The sequence below is a fragment of the Nansenia antarctica genome (genome assembly GCF_963989245.1).
Source record: "Nansenia antarctica genome assembly, chromosome: 2".
Classification (NCBI taxonomy): domain Eukaryota; kingdom Metazoa; phylum Chordata; class Actinopteri; order Argentiniformes; family Microstomatidae; genus Nansenia; species Nansenia antarctica.
Genome location: NC_137675.1, coordinates 47800046 through 47821873, shown reverse-complemented (window position 1 = coordinate 47821873; position 21828 = coordinate 47800046). Strand labels below are relative to the sequence as shown.

The 21828-nt window shown below is 43.9% G+C and overlaps 1 protein-coding gene across 1 annotated transcript in view; it reads right to left on the bottom strand.

Annotated features, from left to right (window-relative positions):
- Positions 1–9622, bottom strand: part of cramp1 (cramped chromatin regulator homolog 1) — a gene marked incomplete at its 3' end in the record, with an annotated part of 61834 nt that extends 52212 nt beyond the window's left edge. The window contains 4 exon segments of the mRNA XM_080523061.1: positions 311–464; positions 5486–5703; positions 8749–9113; positions 9494–9622. Coding sequence (XP_080379187.1) covers positions 311–464; positions 5486–5703; positions 8749–9113; positions 9494–9543 — 787 coding nt within the window. The 5' untranslated portion in view covers positions 9544–9622.
- Between the last annotated feature and the right edge of the window lie 12206 nt (positions 9623–21828).

The following is a 21828-nucleotide window of genomic DNA, read 5'->3' as shown; positions in this document are numbered from 1 at the left end:
CCTGTTAGCACGATGAAGTACACAGAGGGAGAGGTACAACATGTTAAGCACTATGGAGTACACAGAGGGAGAGGTACAACATGTTATACACAGAGGGAGAGGTACAACATGTTAAGCACTATGGAGTACACAGAGGGAGAGGTACAACATGTTAAGCACTATGGAGTACACAGAGGGAGAGGTACAACATGTTAAGCACTATGGAGTACACAGAGGGAGAGGTACAACATGTTAAGCACTATGGAGTACAGAGGGAGGCAGACTTGAAGACATAAGCCCTTTGGTAGACTTCAGGGGTGGAAAGGCTCACCGTTGGCAAAGTCGATGTGCTTGGAGATCTTGTGCCAGGTGCGGTAGTAGAAGTGGCGGACCTGCTCCTTGTTCTTGACCATGCTGGTGGGCTTGCCCTTCTTCTTGTACTTCAGGGCGACGTTGTTCTGGATGGCCTCAAAGTCCTTCCCATACTGGAGACCACAGAGGAGGAGAGGGAGACAGAGGAGAGGAGGAGAGGAGAGGAGGGAGACAGAGGAGAGGAGGAGAGGGAGACAGAGGAGAGGGAGACAGAGGAGAGGAGGAGTGGGAGACAGAGGAGAGGAGAGGGAGACAGAGGAGAGGAGGAGAGGAGAGGAGAGGAGGAGAGGGAGACAGAGGAGAAGAGGAGAGGAAAGGAGGAGAGGGAGACAGAGGAGAGGAGAGGAGAGGAGGAGAGGGAGACAGAGACAGAGAGGAGGAGAGGAGAGGAGGAAAGGGAGACAGAGGAGAGGAGGAGAGGGAGACAGAGGAGAGGAGGAGAGGGAGACAGAGGAGAGGAGGAGAGGAGGAGAGGGAGCCAGAGGATAGGAGGAGAGGGAGACAGAGGAGAGGGAGCCAGAGGAGAGGAGGAGAGGGAGACAGAGGAGAGGAGGAGAAGGAGCAAGAGGAGAGGAGGATAGGAGAGAGGAGGAGAGGGAGACAGAGGAGAGGAGGAGAGGGAGACAGAGGAGAGGAGGAGAGTGAGACAGAGGAGAGGAGGAGAGGGAGACAGAGGAGAGGAGGACAGGGAGACAGAGGAGAGGAGAGGATGAGAGGGAGACAGAGGAGAGGAGGAGAGGGAGACAGAGGAGAGGAGGAGAGGAGAGGAGAGGAGGAGAGGGAGACAGAGGAGAGGAGGAGAGGGAGACAGAGGAGAGGAGAGGAGAGGAGGTTTGGAATTCAGGTGTGCCACTTCGTTCACAGATACAATTCCTTCCCCTTTGTCCTAAACAATCCAATTCCAGTTGCATTTTCAGTTGTTTTGTTTGATACTTAAGTGAAGATAAATCACACAAACACTAGTAATGGTGCGGTTAGTAATGGTGCGGTTCAAACGTTGTGTTAGTTATTCATCTAAAAGAGGGACTGAGAATGAGATTTGCTTCTTGGAGGTATGGTTTTATCTACTATTTAAAAGCCCAACCTTCAGATTTGTCAGAGAAGGGAGAGGCTTCATGACACTCCTCTAATCACTGTCTGTTCTTGGACTGAACATGAAAATACTGGGTTTATGTCAAATGTTTATTTATGTCAAAACACTTTCTGTTCAATTTCGGGGGCTAGAATTTATGTACATAGTTCCTCTGAAATTGTGCAAACTCCACACCAATTGCCAAGCCATTTGGGATAACACTTTGACGCAGATCTCAAAGTGACTTTTGGCGCTTTTCCATTGACCAGACCGGTTCGGCACGGCTCGCCTCGGCACGCTTTTGAAAAGTTCCATATAGGAATCGTTCTCCACTATACAGGAACGACCCGGGACTGTAGGAGGAGTTACGTGTCATAAGATTCCCCCCGCTATACAGCTCAGCGGGGGGAAATGCGATAAGAATTATGTCAAAATGCAGCACTATCGTGCACAGATCAGCCTTACAACATGTAACGTTAAGTGCCTGTTACTTGCCGCTTTCAGTTCTAGTAGACTAGTTTAGATCTCGCAACCAGGGAAATGCTGACATGTATTAAAGCCCCGATTCTATTTTTATTTCTCCTGACACGTTGAGCACTGTGCTTTTTTTTTTTGTGAACTACCGTAATAAGCCTAAACAAGTTCAACTGTTCAAGTGCAACGTCTCTGCTTTCAGAAACTGTTTGAATTTTTTAGATTGGGCATATAGTTCATGAATTACGATAGTTTGAAGGAACGCTGTAAAATCCTGTCGGCGCCGACAGCGCCGGTTTCGGAGCAAGACACGAATCTATCGGCATTAGTCAAATACATGCTCACATCCAGTCATCCGCTCTCCATCAAAAATGTCACATCCATCAATAATATTACATAATAACAACTGCTCTGATTAGATTGCTTAGATTGTTTAATACACAGTGTTTCCTCCAGGAATTTTTACAATGGTGGCGGGTAGTGCTGACCGCGCGCGCGCGCCCGCGATTTTTTCGCGCGCACGCGCATGAAACGCGCACGCGCGCTCAAAACAACGACGTAATTTCAGCCAAAACTCAAGGATGGCCCAAAAAAATAAAATGTTTTCCTGTACTTCTCCCGTGTGTCTCTTATTGTCTGTCTGCATGTTTTTCCAGCATGTAATTCCGTTGTCAATAAAAACAAAAACACTGATCTGACGTTTTTTTTCACAACGTTATTACTTGTCACTTTAAGCCCAGGAGGGAGTTAGCGATTAGCGATGTTTAGCTTAGCTTAGTTTAACAGAAGTATCTTCACTTTTAACATGACTTCCCGTGGTCGTAGAGGGCTGGTCGACGGCTTAAAATGACCGTGTAGACCTTATCCAGCTATAGTCTTGTGTTTCTAACCCGGGCATAGCCGGTGTTATTCACGGACAAACACTCCTGTTAGAGTGGTTCTAGTACACTGGACATAGGTAACACATAGAGAGGCTTCTCCTCTCTCTCTCCATCCTACACTACACTACACTACGCATCCTATACTACACTACACTACGCTAGCTCGCGGTGTTCGGGTGACAGCCAGGGCGCGTTCGTAAATACGCTCTGGAAATCTGATCAGCACTCACGGAATGCCTCTTGTCCAATCAAATGACTTGGTCCCTTTATGACGTTGAACCCAGTGTGCGCTCCGGGGCTCTCAGAGCGAATTTACGAACGCAGCCTCAAGTTCAATACTCGCGACACACACGGACTGGTCCAGTTTCAGCGCTTGTGGGTGTGTCTAGCGCTGTGAAGGTCTGAAAAGCGGCCTAAATCTTTTTTTTTTTTTGGGGTTGAGAAATCTGCATGGTGGCGGAGGAAATTCCATCGTGGCGGACCGCCACGATGAAATGCATGTAGAGGAAACACTGCATCAACGGGGGGAAAAGCGAGATGAACTCTAATCAGATCAACATAATGCAGCACTATCATGCACAGATCAGCCTTAAAACATGTAACGTTAGATATATAACGGAGCGATGTATTTCTACGGAAAGGCTGACTGACGCGGGGCTCATACAATCTCCGCGTTTGTTATAGATACGAGTGCTCCGGTGTCTTGCTGGTAGTCAAATATATTTATTTATATATACAGCATATGGATGTTACGTGCCTGTTACCTGCCGCTTTCAGTTCTAGTAGTTTAGATCTCGCAACCAGGGAAACGCCGACATGTGTTAAAGGGAGCAAGACGCGAATCTACCGGCATTTGACTCATGAGTGAACGGCGAAAATGGCTGGACGGCACAGCTTAGGATTCCATTGAAGTTACAGGGAACTATGTGTGAAAGAGGCTTAAATGTTGAAATAACAGTAATACAATGTTCATTGATAAAATGACATAAGGGATGGAAAGGGGAGATGGCAGTTTTAGAAGGGGGATGATGAAGCGCGCTGGACTGAGGAGCAGCATAGGCACAGCACATCGCCGTAATAGCGATTTTTTTGTTATGCTTGTTGTAAATAAAAGATCTATGATGCATTGAAATGACATTAAACTAAGATAATACGATGGTTATCATATTTTTTCAAATCTTTATTAATAAGTTATTACAGAAACAGTAAGTGACATTTTCCAAGAGCGAAATCTGTTGTGGTATTTAAAAATGGCGGTTAGCGATGAAATCTATGAACATGGGATGACGATTTCCATTGACCAATCAACGGTGTGCAGCGTCACACGTCACACGCAGCCTGGCAAAAAAGTACATTTCGCTCCTGTAGTTCCTGCTCACGAAGGGTAGCTAAAAGGGCCCAGTTTGGCTCGCTTCGGCCCAGCTCAGTTGGCAATGGAGAAAGGATAATAAACCGGGCCGGCACGGCACGGCTCGAGTTGGCCCGGTAGTGGAAAAGCGCCATTTGAGCCCCTGACCCCATAGTCATTTTTAACTCCCTCAGTATTGGGGCACCAGTTATTATGGCGGAGGCGAACGTGAATTCACAAGGGACAACTCGGCTATACTCTGTTCTGGCACAAAACGGCTGTCGTCATTACCCAAGAGGGGTGCTCCACATCGGTTGTGTTTGAAATAGAACAAGAGACTTAATCTAATTCTATTTAAATGAGACCAAGCGAGAAGACTTCAGTGAAAAGTACTTTATGAACGTAATCTATTGTTATTAGCCCCTTTAACATTTTCTTACATCGTTATTATGGTGTGTCTCCAGTTTTTGTTGACTCTCTACAACTTTCATAGCGTATTATCATAGCATAACAGAACGCTACATTGCGTGACTTTAGACACAAGGACACAACGTTCAGCTGGTTGACGACTAAAGCCCAATTTATACTTCTGCGTCGAATTTAGACACTTCCATAGGGCACTCCGTTGGAACGGTGTACTCAAAGCGGCATAATAGCGATTTTTTTGTTTTTGTCTTGTTGTAAATAAAAGTTCTATGATGCATTGAAATGACATTAAACTAAGATAATACGATCAAGCGGACCAATCACAGTGCTTACGGTTGCGTAGGCATTGCCGCGTAGTTAAATTTTTGGAGAGGTGCGCGTCAACCTACGCAAGCTACGGCGTAGGCTACGCTGTCGATTTTACGCAGAAGTATAAATTGGGCTTAATAGACCACATGAGTAGCAGGGTTCAACAGTAACGCTTGACGCTTGCCCGGAGCAAGTAAAAGATTCGCCGGGTTTGTTTGCGCGAGCCCGACAACGATGCTGGATCCCGGATATTTTTACCTTGTGCAGGAAGAACAACAGACAGAGCAGGCGCCAGACCAGACTAGATGATCGTGGAGTGAAGATATTATTAAAGCGTACGCGATGCGACGGGTGATCGACAGGCTTTAATAATATCTTCACTTCACGATCATCTAGTCTGGCACCTGCGCCGTCTGTTGTTCTTCCTGCCCACAGGTAAACATATCCAGGATCCATCAGCGTCGCCGGGCTCGCGCAAACAAACCCGGCAAATGTTTTACTTGCTCCGGGCAAGCGGGCAAGCGTTACTGTCAAACCCTGAGTAGTTCATCTTTCTCCATACTCTTCCTTGGACGGCAGAACGTAAACCTGCACTGACTTGTTGAATAAAGCGGTGTTTGATACCTCGTAGAGCCCCTCGAAGAAGCTGTTCTTGTCCTCGGCGCTCCACGACTCCCACTGGCGCCGGGCTCTCTTCTGGTTGCCGCCGGGCTCGTCCTTCTCCGCGGGGCCGGGGCCCTGGCCCCTGGGGGCAGCCTTGGAGGCCCCGCCAGACCCCGCGGGGCCGGACAGGGAGCCTGACTGACTGGCCGACACCTGGCCGGCAGGACCGTTCTCCGCTCCTGCGGGAGAGAGTGAGCGGTTACACATACTGTACGTAGCTCATACCTGTATACCTCTAACTACCGTACTGTACCTATCTCTATCATGTCTTTTTTATATATATTCTGGTTATGCTAAACTGCATTTTGTTGTCTGGTACACTTGTACTCTGCAATGACAATAAAGTTGAATCTAATCTAAGTATGTAGGCAGTGTGGTATGCTAGTGACGTAGTGTGTATATGAGCGAGAGAGAGGGTGATTTAGGGAGTAAATAAGTATGTGTGAGTGACAGGGTGAAGGGCAAGTGAATTGATGTAAAAGTGAGTGAGGGGGAGAGAAGCAAACATTCTTCTGTCTTCTCTTCATAGCCATTACCTCCTCTTAAACTGAACAGAAGCAGGCGATGGGTTTCACACCAAAGTATCCTACCTCTCCACTTCGCTATCCCACCATTTTTGTATAGTACATATTGCATTGTAACAAAATAGACAGATACAACAACAAAAAAGAACTAAAACAGCATTGATCACTATAGTGTTGGAACCATGATGACGACAATATTACAAGGATATAACAAGTGTTTGGAATATCCTGTCCTCTTCAAGATATGCTGTCCCACTATATTTCAATGCAATCGCCTAGAAAAGATGGCATGTTAAATATAAATGTCCTAACAGGTTTTCCATCTACAAAACTGTCATTCCTAATTCATTTCCCATTTGGAAGACATTAACATAGAAGAAGCTTCACCTCTAGAGGTAAACTAAAGCTGTCCAAAATACCCTGGGCATTAACAGAAGCTTCACCTCTACAGGTAAACTAAAGCTGTCCAAAATACCCTGGGCGGTGCGGTACACCCCCCTCTCTCTCTCTCTCTCTCTCTCTCTCTCTCTCTCTCTCTCTCTCAGACCCTCCCCTCCAGTGGCTCAGTGCTGGCAAAGGGAGGCAGGAGGCAGGACAGGAAGTGTGTTCCATTGGCTAGGCCTGCTGCGTAGTGAAGCTCCAAACACAAGGCAAACAGGCTTAGAGAGCCAAGTTTACCCATAATGCCCAGCATTACAGACATGCAACAACAACAAGGAGCCTGGCGCCAGTTCAAATAATCAGAGGAGCCATCCAGATTATGCCAATTTCTCTTAAGTCAACACCTCAGATTTGGGCCTTTTAAATATAATGCTGTATTTTAGTAATAATAATAATAATAATCATAATAATAATAATCTTTATTTGTATAGCACTTTTCCTGCAAACGTTGTACTGATATATCATAATAAAAAATAAATGTGCATGATACACTCCAAAGTCAAAGATGCAGTTCAAGGTTTCCTGTTGCTTAGTAGTAATGTTAACTAACACATTGTTGTTAGTAGTAATGTTAACTAACACATTGTTGTCCCCCCCACCCATGAAATCAAAGAGGGGACTATGATGCGTCTCTGTCCATTCAAGTCACAAGCTTTCTCTCCAACACCACTGGGACAATTTTGATGAAACTGGGTCTTTCCATACAGGTGGGACATTTAGGAAATGACACTGATTGGGCCAATTTTTCTTTACGAAACTACAGAGAAAGATGCCTCTTAGAGATTGTTTAGGAGTTGAGGTGACGTCATTAAACACGTCATAATAGGCAGCAAAGTGTAGGCCAATGCAGTAGGGAAATAGCTTAATGAATTTGGGAATAATATTTTGAGAAATCAACGGAAAGCTGTCAGAAGCAAGACTGATGGAAATATTGGGTGTGACAAATATTTTCTCTTAGCCTATTGGTGAAGTTTGTGTTTTAAGGAAAGGCGTCTTATCAATGCTTAGTTAGGCTAAATGCAAAGTGAGTATGATAATAGCCTAATGGTGCTCAAATTATTTTTCTCTTTGGCCACAGAAGGTGATCGCACCAAGATAAATCCCTTCCCTGTGGGCAAAGGGGACACAGCGCTGTAAAACACAGACGACCTGAGTGTCGTAGTAAAACATGTATGAACATCTTGCTTCATTCACAGGTTTTTCCATCACTCTTTTTTGTGTTATGACTTAGAAATGCTTGTAACTGGCTTTCAAACTAAAGGAACACATTGCTCCATTGTTAAAGGAGTACATTTGTTGGAAATCTGCCACCTCTGGCCACTGTGGTGTAACTCTGTTCAAAGTTCCAAACAACAACATCCTCCCTAATAATAGCCTAAACCCCTGAAATGGACATAGTGTCAGACACTAGCTATTGCATTGCACAGAAATTAGAAAATCCTCTCCTGCCCATGTTTGTTGCAAACTGAGTGTCAGGTAGGACACCCCATTTTAGAAAGGGCTTTTGCGGGACCAAAACAGCGTTTGTAAATGAAATATGTATTTCAAGGGACCTGATTAAACACCATATTTACAACCATTAGGACGCTTTTAGAAAGCTTGAATGTCACATTCTGGACATTATGTTTGTCGTCATAGGAGCCTTCATGAACAAACCATTCATTGCTTTAGATTATGTTTTCAAAACTATTGTCATTCCTTGTCAACTGCAGACAAATAAATGAACTGCTGTGTATGTGCACATAATAAGAAAATAATTATTGAATTGGATGACAGGAGAGGGAGCTTCCACTTTTACACATTCAAATAATATTCCCTGACTACTACAGATGTTTCAGACATGAAGTTATACCTGCATGTGCAATTCATACAGAATGCACCGCTAAAGTGACACACTAAACAATATTTTTCGGGGGAGGGGGGGGATTGTTGAGGCAACAACTATACTCAATAACATATCAGCTGACAATCCTCAAGACTTTTTATTGGAGTGTTCCTGACCTACGCCTCTCTCTCTCTGACGAGGAGCAACTGAGTGTTCCTGACTAAATTTCACTTGTATGCCAAGCAGCCGATGGTGATCTATAAAGGACACACAGCCCAAACACCCAAACTGTCAACGTTTTGAACAGACGGGAGTCAGTGGTGCACATAATACAAACTGTGCAGTTTGACCATAAAAGAGCATCAACAATCACTGGTCTGTCAGGTTTAGGGAGTCGGAGGTACCCGAGCATGACCCAAACACTTCACGCTTACCTTTCGATTTCGCCCCGCCGTGACCATTGATAGTGGGGACGACGGAATCCTTCCGGATGCGTTTGCTCGGAGGTCGGACACTGGACCTCAGAAAATGATGCTGGTCGTGGCTTTGTGGTGCCGGGGGGAACTGGGGCTGTGGTATCGGAGAAGGTCCGGACTGGTTCGACACGGAGGTGGGAAGAACCGGCGCTGAAGTGGAGCTGCCAGTAGACGATGGATTAAGGATTTCCACTCCGTCTCTCTTTGTACTACGTTCCTCACTCCCCTGATCTCCGCTCTCCTCCTGGTCACAACCTTCACGCTTTCTACACGAATTATTCGCTCCATCGACACCGATGCCGTCCCTCGACCCAACTGTCATCCTGGCAAAACATAATAAAAGCCCATTAGTATTTATTTTAAAGAGAACAGAACACAATCAACTTAATAAAGACGACGTTGTCTTTCACTCAACATGGCCGCCGCTGTTTGTTTCAAATCCCCTCTCACTGTCCCAACGAAACACACACAAAATATCTATTCATTTTTGCTTTTCTATTGTGAAAGATAATATAACACTACATACAACGATTTGGTTTTGTTGGTCATTTTCAACTTCTATTGACAGAAGATGTAGTTTAATTTATCACAAATTCAAACACGAGCGCCCTTAGTTTAGCGCCCTGCAGAAACGATCGACAACGTAAAACCTTCAGCTGCATTCGACCTCTATTTAAAGTGGTTCTTTTTGAGACAAGGTTACCCATTTTCATGCTCTTCGGCAGCAGACGATGTCTTCTTTCTCTTTACCATGGGTCCGACGGGTTTGGCAACCAATAATTAATAAAATTGGGCATATTCAAAGCATGAACTGGGTCTTGCCGCGGCTGTCTTCCCCTCACTCCTGCTTCGACTGAACTGGGCTCTGCGCAGTTCAACTGTTCACTATCTCAGCACCACAATTTTACTCTATTAATTAATTGTCATAAACAATGGGAGGAATATTGACATTAAAAGGAAGGTCAAACGACGCAGAACTAGAACAATACGGAAACAACGTAAAATCTGTTAATTATAAGACTATTGGAGTTTTACTACACCCAAAACATTGCCCACAAAGCTGTAGTCTAGACTTCGCTTTACGTCACCCTCGCCTTAGAAACATGTTGTTTTCATAATAAGATGGTTGATAACATGGTTTTTACCTGAGCAGCATTAAACACGTTAGATGTCAGGTCTATGTAGTAAACTGTCAACTTTAGAAAAGCATACCGATAGCTTACAACCAGACACAATTTAAAATAGAACACATGGCCCAATATTACGTGCCTATTATTCGTGCCTAGGAACACATTGGACTATGAATCATACACCTACATTAGTCACTGGATTTGCTTTAGTATTATAATTCCTCAAAGACATAACTTAATAATGCAGGTTTCACCCTTTGGACATACAAATAAATCCAAAACGGTCAACAAGTGTGTTTTAGTTAAGTCTTTCACAATAGCCTATATGTATAGATTACATCCCCAATGCATTCCCATACAGAATGCAAACAACTACGCCTGATTTCTCTGATGATATAATTATGTCGAAGCGGGGAACTTATATTATTGCTAATAAGCTGTTTTCGGATGACGTACAGTTGTAACAAATGAATTTACTGAAATTAATATTAGGTATATTACATCAATGCATACAGTTAGCTGCTGTTTGGACTCTTCGGTGTTCTCTGTCGTTTTATTAAGAGTTGCTGCCAAGTGTCATGAAAAGCAGCTGCAGACACAGAGGTCTGCCTCCAGTCAGTCCGACTGTATTCCGCTCAAATATGACCAAGCTACCTGGCTGTTTGTGTCTCGTTTCCCAATACGGTAAAATGCGAAAATTACTTACTATATAAGTGCGTGTGTGTGTGTGTGTGTGTGTGTGTGTGTGTGTGTGTGTGTGTGTGTGTGTGTGTGTGTGTGTGTGTGTGTGTGTGTAGCCAGCTTTATGTCTATCTGACCAAGACAAGTGTGACACATTCGGTTAAGTTGCTGATATTACGTTTATACAAACAGTGAAGCTTAGACTTAACAGTAGCGACCTGTTCAACTAATGTTAGCTAACTGGCTAGTCTATTTGGAAGGTGCAGAATGATTCATTAAACGTGAGTGATCATCAATCATGAAGTATCAGTCAGAAGACAACACGTTAGCTCCTTCGCTAGGTAGCAGCAAGAGTCTGACACACCGCGCTCACTGGTGGTTGTATTCAAAAGTGGAATGTCAAGTTTAAAACACATATGTACGATACGAGTAATTCCTGCAATACGATTAGGTAAGTAAGATGTTTTACCTTTCTTTATGGTTCACTTTTAGATAAGAAGACGATGTAGCTAACCTCCTCTCTAGCTAACTAAAACACTGTGCTGACAGTCCAGCATTTCTCGTGCGAAAAACAGCAACCGTCAAAGACGCCCACTCCAGTTCAAAAACAAACACTATGATTGGTCAAAAAGACCAGCTGTGGGAGACACAGACATGATTGATGTCAGTTAGCTCCAATGGTTGGCAAGAAACGGAATTGTCAACAACCAATTGGAAATCAATCCTCCCTAACTTTTTCATTGGCTGACACCACTCTCGTGCAAGCGTCCGTTACGTTTACGGAAGTCCAGAGTATGAGATGGGAGGAACCAGGGTGTTCACGGCGTGACGCTTCACAGCTCGCTACTGATGTACGGAATATGCGCTTTCCGACATAGTCATAGATATCATGGCAAGTCCATTGTTCTTCGACATACAATGCCTTGGAACGAGGAAGCATGTTGAGAAGATACGCAGTGTCTGTTGGGGTGAATGGGTTGCATACATCAGGCAGTTATGGCATGCAATGGATTGTAGAACAAATATGACACATTCTGCTTAATTTGGACATTTGTGTCACATCACCTTTGGGTCGGCCTACTCTGAAATAGGAGGACTATTTATAATTTTAAAAACTGAATGGTGAAACTAATATGTAGGCTACACAAATACCATCAAGTAAAAGCTGAGAATCTCTACTTTAACCTCATAGTAGTAATTGCTTGATTTCAAATCACCTATTGTAAGGCGATCAACTTCTCCAGAATTGAGTTAATTGAGTCTTTACTTACAAGCGAGTTCGTTTAATCTCAACGAGACGTCCTTGATATAACTTCTAAGATAAAATGATCCAATCAAATATTCGGCACCACTACTGAACTGTTCTTTAAGAGAATATTTATTCGAGCACATCAGCAAGCAATAGCATCAGCAAGCAATAGCATTTCATTCCATGGAAAGGGGTCTTATCTAGCTTCACCTCCGCAGGCCAGTATCAGCTAGTCGTCAATAGGTTAACTGCAGAAGCTTCACCAGACAAGAGCCCCGTTTCGCCTTGGTGCACAGTCTTTATACATTTTCCTTAACATTTAGGGATGGGCTGTCCTTCTATCTGGTAGATTTTATGGTAAGCGTCTGTTCTATATCGGTATGTGGCCTTCGACTTCTTTCAGTGTCCGTGCGAGTGTGCTGTGTGTTATCTTCTTCTTCTGACCCCCCGGTCGTTTGTCATGGTGAGAGTGTTCGGACACTGTCGGCAACGGTATCCACCTATGTGAGCAGCCTAGTCTTGCGCGACGTTAGACACACACACATTCTGTTATGTTTTTTAAGAAACCAGTAAGCATATGCACACAGTTATGTTTTTTGGATGTACAGACATTTTGATACAGTTATTTTGGGTGTATTCTATGTGCGTTCTAAAGCACTAATTGGCCAGTTAATTGATCTTCAAACACATTCCCTCCTGACTAGGTCAGTAGGCCCTATGTCCTTATCAGGATCGCTTGTGTAAACATCACTGTTGCCAGGCCCACAGAGTCCCATGACTTGGGATTCGATTAACAAGTTAAAATACAGTATAGAAGAATAGACTTATCATTAATCATTAGTTATGATAGTATAAAATCAGTATAGGAAAAAATAATATCATAACAGCAGGTACAAAATGGTTGTTAGCACATAGGCAAAAATAAGCAATCACTTCTAGTTATTTTAATACAAATCCCCAACAAATCCCCCCTTGGTCATAAACAAAATTATGACCATCACAGAGAACTTGTAGCCGGACTTGGTGAGATGGGTCTAAGACAGACCGCAAATGCCTTTATTTACACCATTCCTTCACAAACCTCCATAATCACAACATATCTTCAACTCCTACATCATGATCCATGATCTCCTCACCCTCTAACAGTAACTGCTGCTGTTCAGCAATAAGCATTTGCAATTGTATCTGTGTTCCAGCATCAACCTTGGTTAGGGCCGTAGTAATCAGTCGCTGGGCCAGGCCTCTAATGCAAGGGATAATACAGCAGCCAAACAGGATCAACACCGTGGCAGAGATGAGGAGGGCAGTGAGCATAGACATAGCCAGATTTTTCCATTTACCAAAAACAGAGTCGAACCAGTCACCAATAACATTGCTAACTCCAGCGTTTGCATACACCTCTGCACGGAGCATACGCAGACCCTCCAGTGCTCTTGTGACAGAACCATCAGGAGCGGTGTTGTTGGGTATGACCGTGCAGCAAGTGTCACCAAACATAGTGCACACACCTCCTGTAACATCCTCACCACCATCTACCAAATCTCTCATTATCAGCACCGGCCCATGAGTGGGACCATGTGCCTCAGCACCAATAACATTCATTAGACCTAAACGGGCCACTATTCTTCCGTCATGCGCTCTCCACAACCCGTAGCCCTTTTCAGAGGACCAGCTTTGCGTCGCCCCCCTTGTTACCCACACTGACCTTTCTTGGGGGGAGGCGGCCCCCTGTATGTCCTCTATTCATAGCTTTCATGTGACGTCACAGCATAGTGGAAACGCCCACCTGACGGGCAAAAGGCACTGCCCGTGAAGTTGCAGAGCACCAGGAAACACAGTAGCATTGGTTAGAAAACAATCATGCCAGATAGTTGCTGTGCAATCGGGTGTACAAACCGGCGAGGAGATAGGCCTGGGTTGTGTCTTTATAGGATACCGAGTGAAAAGGAAAATAAAGAGAGGAGAAATGTGTGGATTAATGCCATCAAACGAAGTGTACCAGGAGCGGGACAGAAATAATGGATGCCATCAAAGCACACACGTCTGTGCAGCGAACATTTCATCAAAGGTAAGTTAGCTAAAGTAATGTTAATATAATTAGCTACAATTGCAAAGCATTTAGCCATTATCTGTACATAGCTAACGTTAATCATTTCTGCATGGTTTGTTTAGGTGGCTTGCCAAAAGGTTGCTAACGTTAGCACTAGCTACTAATGCCGTAACGTTATTATCGCCTTGAATCATAGGTTTCAAATCTGACAACCCTTTGTCTCCTGACTGGGTTCCATCAGTGTTCTCGCACACATCACCCAACAAGAAGAGGAAAAGGGAGAAAGCAATGGACAGGTACGAGCAGCACAACAAAATTATGAAAAAGCATGAGGAGAAGCAGCAAGATGCAGCTGCCCCAGCACTGCCAGATCAAAGCTGCTGGGTGCCTTAACCTCCACCACACCCATGTCATGGCAGTCACATGTTAGGACACCATCAGGTGATGCCCCTAACCAAGGATATTTGGGGGTGATGAATAGCCCTGCTTTGTTAACAGTGAGGTTGGTGTGTTGGCTCTCCGTGAGCTTGGTGTATTTCTTAACAACCTCTTCTTCACGTTCAACACCCCATCTAAAAACAACACAAACAGTGTGTCTTAGCAATTTATGGTAATAGCTTACATGTTTACCACAACAAAGTGCACAGCTAATATGACAGCAATGAACACAGCTCTTATCACAGTAACATTACTGAGGGATCATCATATACTCATTGTACATCGAGAAAGGTGATGGGGGATGAAGATTTAGGGGGAATGGTGGAGTGGTGGCCTGGAATGAACAATGCAGGGCCATCACTCTAGAGTGACTCAGCATTGTTTTGAGTTTCTAGGGTCAACGACAGGCATGGAATACAAAAGGGTAATTGCATATATTCAAATGTATCTTATGGAACACAGAAAGGCAGAAACTGTGCAATCAAGTCTTTGTAGTAATTTAAATGTGTCTATTGTTCTAGCCCAAGTCAAGTATTGCATATGATAATTTTCTCTTACATCCCCTAGATCGCTGTCGATGTGAGTACCTAAGTGGCTGTGAATACCTGAGGGAATGTGGTGTTTTCTTTGTATCCTTGTAGGCGACAGGATAGCACACTTTCTTCAGCAGGGAGACTGATGGTTTGACTGATGTTGCTATGATACTTTTTGCCCGTCAGGTTGGTGGTTGCTAGGGAAGAAACCACGTGACTGAAAGCTATGAATAGTCTGCACAGAGCATTTAGGTTTGTCTAGCTGTATTGAAACCAGCTGATGTTCTCTGGGGACATATCCCCCTCCTGATTTAGCGGCTGCGGGGGCATTCCCAGTTGACCATATTTATAGGTTTACAACATCAGTGGGCGGTTTGTCCTGGGGTTGGCCATAGTAGGTTAAACAGTTGGTCAAAGTAGACATAACTATCCCAGAGTGAGAAGGAACAGCGCTTCTTCTCCTCCGAAGCCCTCTGGTTATCAGTAGTCGTAAAACCTTTGTTTATCACATGAGAGTATCCTGCTCTGCATTCTTGTCATTCACACAGTTTTCAGTATTCACACAGTTTTCAGTAAACATTGTCACATTGTTATTGTATTAAAGACATTTTTTTTTTCACACCTGAAAAGTCAGAATGCCGTAACCGTTAAAAGTACAAGTAGTGCTGTTACCGCACAGGCACAGAGTCCTACATAAGCGCGTATCATTAAGGCGTCCCACATCACCCCCCTTTCCCGTTCTGTTAATGCAGTCATAGCCTTTTTCTAAATGTAAGGGGTGATGACCCTCATATAACATCAGGCTTTTAGTTCTATTCATACCGGGACAGTTTTTCCTATAGAGAGAGTGGTTGACAGGTAGGCCCATCAACAAATTGCAGTCGTACATACAGTACATACCCTCACTACCAACACTAATTGAAAATACCCCAAAACCAGCTATTTGTTTTCCCCCTTGTCCTACCCCTACTGGAAAATTTGAACAATTATCAGGCTTGTAGGGGGAGGGAAACAGTCTACTCTCTCTAGGTTGTTTCAAGCAGACTAAACATGTCACCTTAGAGATGGTGGATATCGTGTAGTTTACCCAGTTGTACTAAACATTTTGATTTGATTTGATTTGATCTCCATTTATCTCGAACATTTCAACCACAAAAACACACAAATCTGCAACAACAAAAAACAACAAAAACCAAACCCAAAAAGAAAAAAAAAAATACAAATAAAATAAGATATAAATTAAAATAAAATATATCTTCCTAGACATGGAAGCAACAGTCGACAATGGCCCTGTTCGAGAAGGGACAGAAAGAAGCAAAGCCCATCTGGTCCTGCCCCTTCCCCACAATATCATACCATTATGCAATAGATTATCTATCAATATCAATAATAATATACCTATCCACTATAGCAAAAGACAACCAAATATCCACAAAAATACCAGTTCACGTCATTCTCAAGCTCCTCCAACCTATATCCATCCAAGAATTCCCGTTCATACTTGCATCCAAACATCTCAATAGTATTACTTGTTTTCATTGTTACATCAAGGCCATTCCAAATGGACACCCCACAAACTGAGATGCACCTGCCCCTGAGCGCTGCACGGACAACAGGCTGTTCTACATTCAATTTCCCTCCTAGACTACAACCCCCATCTCTGCTCATGAACACCTTCCGTAAGTTGCCAGGGACCCCACCCTGTGCCACTTTAAACTTGAATTGTGCAGTTCTGAATCCAACCAAATCTTCAAATCTCAGAGCTTGACTTCCAAAAAATAAATAATTGGTATGATCTCCACAACCAGCATGATGTACAATCCCCACAGCTCCCCCTTGCAATGTGCATATCCTCTGTAGGTTGGTTCTACACTTATCTCCCCAAACTTCAACTCAATATAACAGGTAGGGCACAACGAGTGTGCAACACAGAGTGTATAGTGATCTCTGACCCAAGATGCACTTCACTCTACCCAGAATTCCCAAGCCTCTCGCAATCGAGCACAGATATTTTATGTGTGGTTTCCAGCAGAGTTTGTGGTCTATTTAAGACACCCAAAAACTTGATTTCATATACTCTATCGATTTTGACATTTTCAATTTCCAGATGGAGTTCTGTATTTATTTTGCGATTTCCAAATAGCATGAATTTGGTTTTATTCAGATTTAATGATAGCTTGTTTGTATCAAACCAGCATTTTAATTTGTACAATTCCTTCTTTGCCACCTTTAAAAGCTGCTGCAGATCACCCCCATAACATAAAATATTTGTGTCATCTGCAAAGACAACCAATTTAAATATTTCAGACACTTTACAGATATCATTAATGTATGAACAATTTGGGTCCCAACACTGACCCCTGTGGGACACCACAGGTAATATTTAAGCACCTTGATTTGTTCTGGCCTATTTGAACAAATTGCTGTCTATTACTAATATAGCTTTTAAGCCATTCAAGTGCGACCCCTCTGACACCATACCTGTCCATCTTTTTAAGTAGAATCTCATGATCTATTGTGTCGAATACTTTTTTAAGGTCAATGAATATACCCAATGCGTATTTCTTTCTCTCTGTACAAGTTGTTATTTGCTCTACTAGCTCCATTAATGCCATGGCAGTAGATCTAGCTGTTCTAAAACCATACTGACTATCCATTAATAGTTGATGTTTTTCAATGAAATTGGCCAGTCTTTCATTATAGTTTCTCAAGTATTTTTTAGAACTGTGATAATAAGGATACCGGTCTGTAGTTGGTGAAGAGGTGTTTATCTATTCTTTTCTGGCAAGGTTCCCGTTTTGAATGACAGATTAAATATGTGGGTTAATTGATCCACAATTCCCTCAATTATATTCTTTACTAGGGACATATCAATGTTGTCTCCATCTGTTGAAGTTTTGTTCATACATTTGTTTACCATATCAGTAATTTCTTTTTTTCCCTATAGTTCCCAAAGATATTGAGTCAGTGATTCTCTCTCCACAGTCCTCCTCAGCAAATCTCTTTCCAGTGCCGTTTATTTCTTTAGCTAGTTTTGGCCCCATATTAACAAAAAAATATTAAATCCATCCACCACCTCATTTATAAGGCTAATTTTCCTGTCATTGTCTGTAAAATGTTCAGGGTATGTTATACTGTTTTTTCGATTTCTGATGATGCTGTTTAATATGTTCCATATTCCTTTAACATAATTTTTTATTCTCATCTAATAATTTGGTATAATAATCCTTCTTACATATTCTCATAATACTAATTAGTTTGTTTTTGCATTTCTTATATTCAACCCCTGCCTCCTTTGTTTTATGCTTTATAAATAACCTGTATAGAGTATTATTTTTCTTGCATGCATTTTGAATGCCCTTGGACATCCACGGATTTTCAGAATATTTATTCTTATTGCTACATTGTTTTAGTGGGCAGTTTTTGTCATATAGAACTTTAAATGTTTCTAGGAATAACCCATACGCTTTGTCCACATCTGATTCCTCATATATACTCTTCCAATTCCATTTTAATAACTCATTTCTAAAAGCAGATATGGATTCCTCAGTTCTTATTCTCTTGTATGTTATTTCCTTTAACTCCCTCTTCTTTCTATAATTACATTCATAAAATGAAAAGACAGGCAGGTGATCGCTAATATCATTGATTAATAGTCCACTTGTTGTGTTACTTTCCACATGATTTGAGGCTAAGTCATGAAATGCTTTATCGGAACCCAAACCCCCCCCTGGGACCCCAGTAAACATCACCATTGAAAGGAGGGTGCATGCTGACAGAGTGATTTGAAAATTGCCTTTGAGAATTGCCTTCTCTGATTTCAGCCAGTGTCTATGTGGTGGGTCTGCTTTGGTACAGTGTGACAGGTGATGCCACTCTGCACCCGGTTTACCTTTGACTTTGACTGCGTGTGAGGTGGTCAATACTACCTCCCACGGTCCTGTCCACCGCGGTTCGTTCTACTTCCTTTTGTGGACTCTGATTCTTACCCAGTCGCCTGGGTCTAGAATAGAGGTCTGTTTTGCGCCGTTGTCTGCTTTCTCCGCAGCATTCAGTACCTGTGAAGAGAAAACTCGATTGAGATTAGTTAGAGCTTTGACATATACATTCATTTCCATGGAGAGGAGGTCCAAGCCACCTCCCTCTGGGTATGAATTCCTTTAAGAGGCACTTTATTACAGATGCAGCATCCTCCTGTTTACACGGATATGCTTTAGGCCACCTTGTACTCTATTGTCCACTCCCATCATGTCCGTGAAGTCAATACATATCTCTCGGAATGGACAGGGAGGCACCGGATATGTGCCCATTGGACATTTAAGTACTGTTTTCGGGTTGTGCTTGTTGCACACATCACAGTCTGAGATGAAATTCTGCCCACCAAAATACTACTATTACATACTATTACGGCGAGACACAAATCACTGTGCGTCAATAGAGACACTCCTTCCAGCGGAGCAGGTCCACTTCTCCTTCTCTTATCCACGCTCAAATGGTGTGACACACTCGCTCCACAACACTTCTCCTCAATCGAGGCATAACATTATTTATAGCCTTCAAGGGATACTAGGCCGAGACCACGCAGCCTAAACCGATTGCTCTGGGGCGTTTTACTCGACTATCCCTTTTAATAACAATATTAACAACAATAATAATAACAATTCCAACACTATTATTTACATACAATATTACGTAACACCATTGCGTGAGTTTAGAATTATAAGGTTCTATCTCCGTTTAGGGTAGTTCAGAGATATTGAGCGTCAAAGTTTTTACATTCCATTATGTTTTGTGAGATGGAACCTTTGTATTTTATGAATTACTAACTCAAAATGTCAACATTTTAAAAATAACACCACACATTAATAAACACCTAATGGATCAGATTATGTAAAAAACTAAATTTTGACTAAAATAGAGATAGAACCTTATAATCCTAACGTCACGATTGTTTTAGCGCCCCTTGTGAGAGGAGGCACGCCAATATAGGACCTCCACCGGACTGCAGTCCTGCCGTGGACGCTACCCTACTCGCAATGATCTACACTTCTCACTCGGTTCGCATGGAATTTCAACCTCCAGGACACCGTCCCTTCCTGGGGTCTGGTTACCCCTTAATATCCAGGACTATAGTGTCCCTTCCTGAGGTCTGGTTATCCCTTAATATCCAGGACTACAGTGTCCCTTCCTGAGGTCTGGTTTAGGGCTGCACGATTTGGGCAAAAAATCTAATTGCGATTATTCTGACAGATATTGCGATTGCGATTTAATTTGCGATTATTATTTTTTAGTTTTTGTAAAGTGCGGCCATATCTCCGGCTAGGAAGGTCGTATCAACGTGCAGTTTGTTTGTACGTCTTCAGGGGACTTAGGAGCACACATTGGCTCCCGTCTCTAGCAGCCCCACAGCCCGAGTTACGAGTGAAAGAACTAAACTTACATGAAACTTACGTTGGGTTGCTTTGAAGTCAAACTTCAGTTTAAGATTCACTGTGTAATAGATGTGATGGAGCATTACTAACCTGACTCAGATGGTTTGTGTAAGGGTTGGGGAAGCGACCTTATTGTGGAGCGACCCTTTGGCGCCCTCTGGTGTTTTATGTATGCATTTGTCTGTCCTAATTAACTGATTTGTACCTGGTGTGTGTTGTTTGGCTGTGGCTATTTAGATCCCTCTGTTTCCCCTCTGGTTGTCGGTTGTTCACTTCATGTTGCGTTTGTTATATGTATACGATTCTTCTTAGCCTTATTGTTCCTCGCCGGATTAGGAAATAAGTATAGTTGACGATTGTAAGTACATTGCTCTGCCTTGTTCCTATTATTATTTAAAACGTTTATCGGAGACTTGTTTTCTCCTCTTTTGTTTATTCGCTTACTGTGCGGTTATTATTTGTTCCGTTTACTCAAAATAAAGAGTACCGTTATTATTTTATACTCCTGCTTCCGTCTACTCTGTTCTACTCTGCGCCTGGGTCCAAACACATTACCCCATCGTAACAGAACAACCGACCATTATGGACCCAGCAGATGTAGAGCAGATTCGCACGGTGCTGAATACCCAGGGGGCTATGGTAGCCCAGCAGGAGCGGAACCAGCTGGCGATGTTTGCGGAGATCGAAAAGCTGACCATCGCCGTGACTAGCCTGGTGGCCGCTCAGGCCAACCCCACTCCACCAGCGGCAGCAGCAGCAGCAGCTATGCCTCCTCTACCGCCGGTGACCACGCGGGAACCCCTACTACCTCCTCCCGAACGCTATGATGGACGTCCAGAGGGCTGCAGAGAGTTCCTGACTCAGTGTTCACTGATCTTCAGCCTGCAGCCCCTGTCCTTCCCCACCGAGCACTCCCGAGTGGCCTACATCATCACCCTGTTGACGGGCCGTGCCCTGTCCTGGGCCACGGCCGAGTGGGAGAGTCAGTCGCCGGCGTGCTCCGACGCTACAGCATTCACCCGGGAGTTACGCAAAATATTCGACACCTCCCGGGTGATATCGGGGCACGAAGCCGGTCGGCGGCTCACGGCGTGTCGACAGGGGGATCGCTCGGTGGCGGATTATTCCATCGAGTTCCGCACTCTAGCTAGGGAGGCGGGTTGGGAGGAGAAGGCCCTGGCCGTACTCTATACCCAGGGGCTCTCGGAGGCGATGAAAGACCAACTTGCCCTCCGGGACCTCCCAGAGCGGCTAGACGGCGTAGTGGAGCTCTCGGTGCGTGTGGACAATCGGCGCCGAGAGCGATCACGTGAGAGGGGCTCGTCGAGGGGTGCTCCGTTCCAACCTCCTCCTGCTAGGGAGGCGACTCGGCGGTTCCCGGAGGAGACCACGGAGGAGGAGGAGGCCATGCAGCTGGGCGCAACACACCTCTCCAGCACAGAGAGGCGGCGTCGGCTGGACGAGCGGCGCTGCTTCCGTTGCGGTCGCAAGGGTCACCGCTACAGTGCCTGTCCAGGGACCTCGG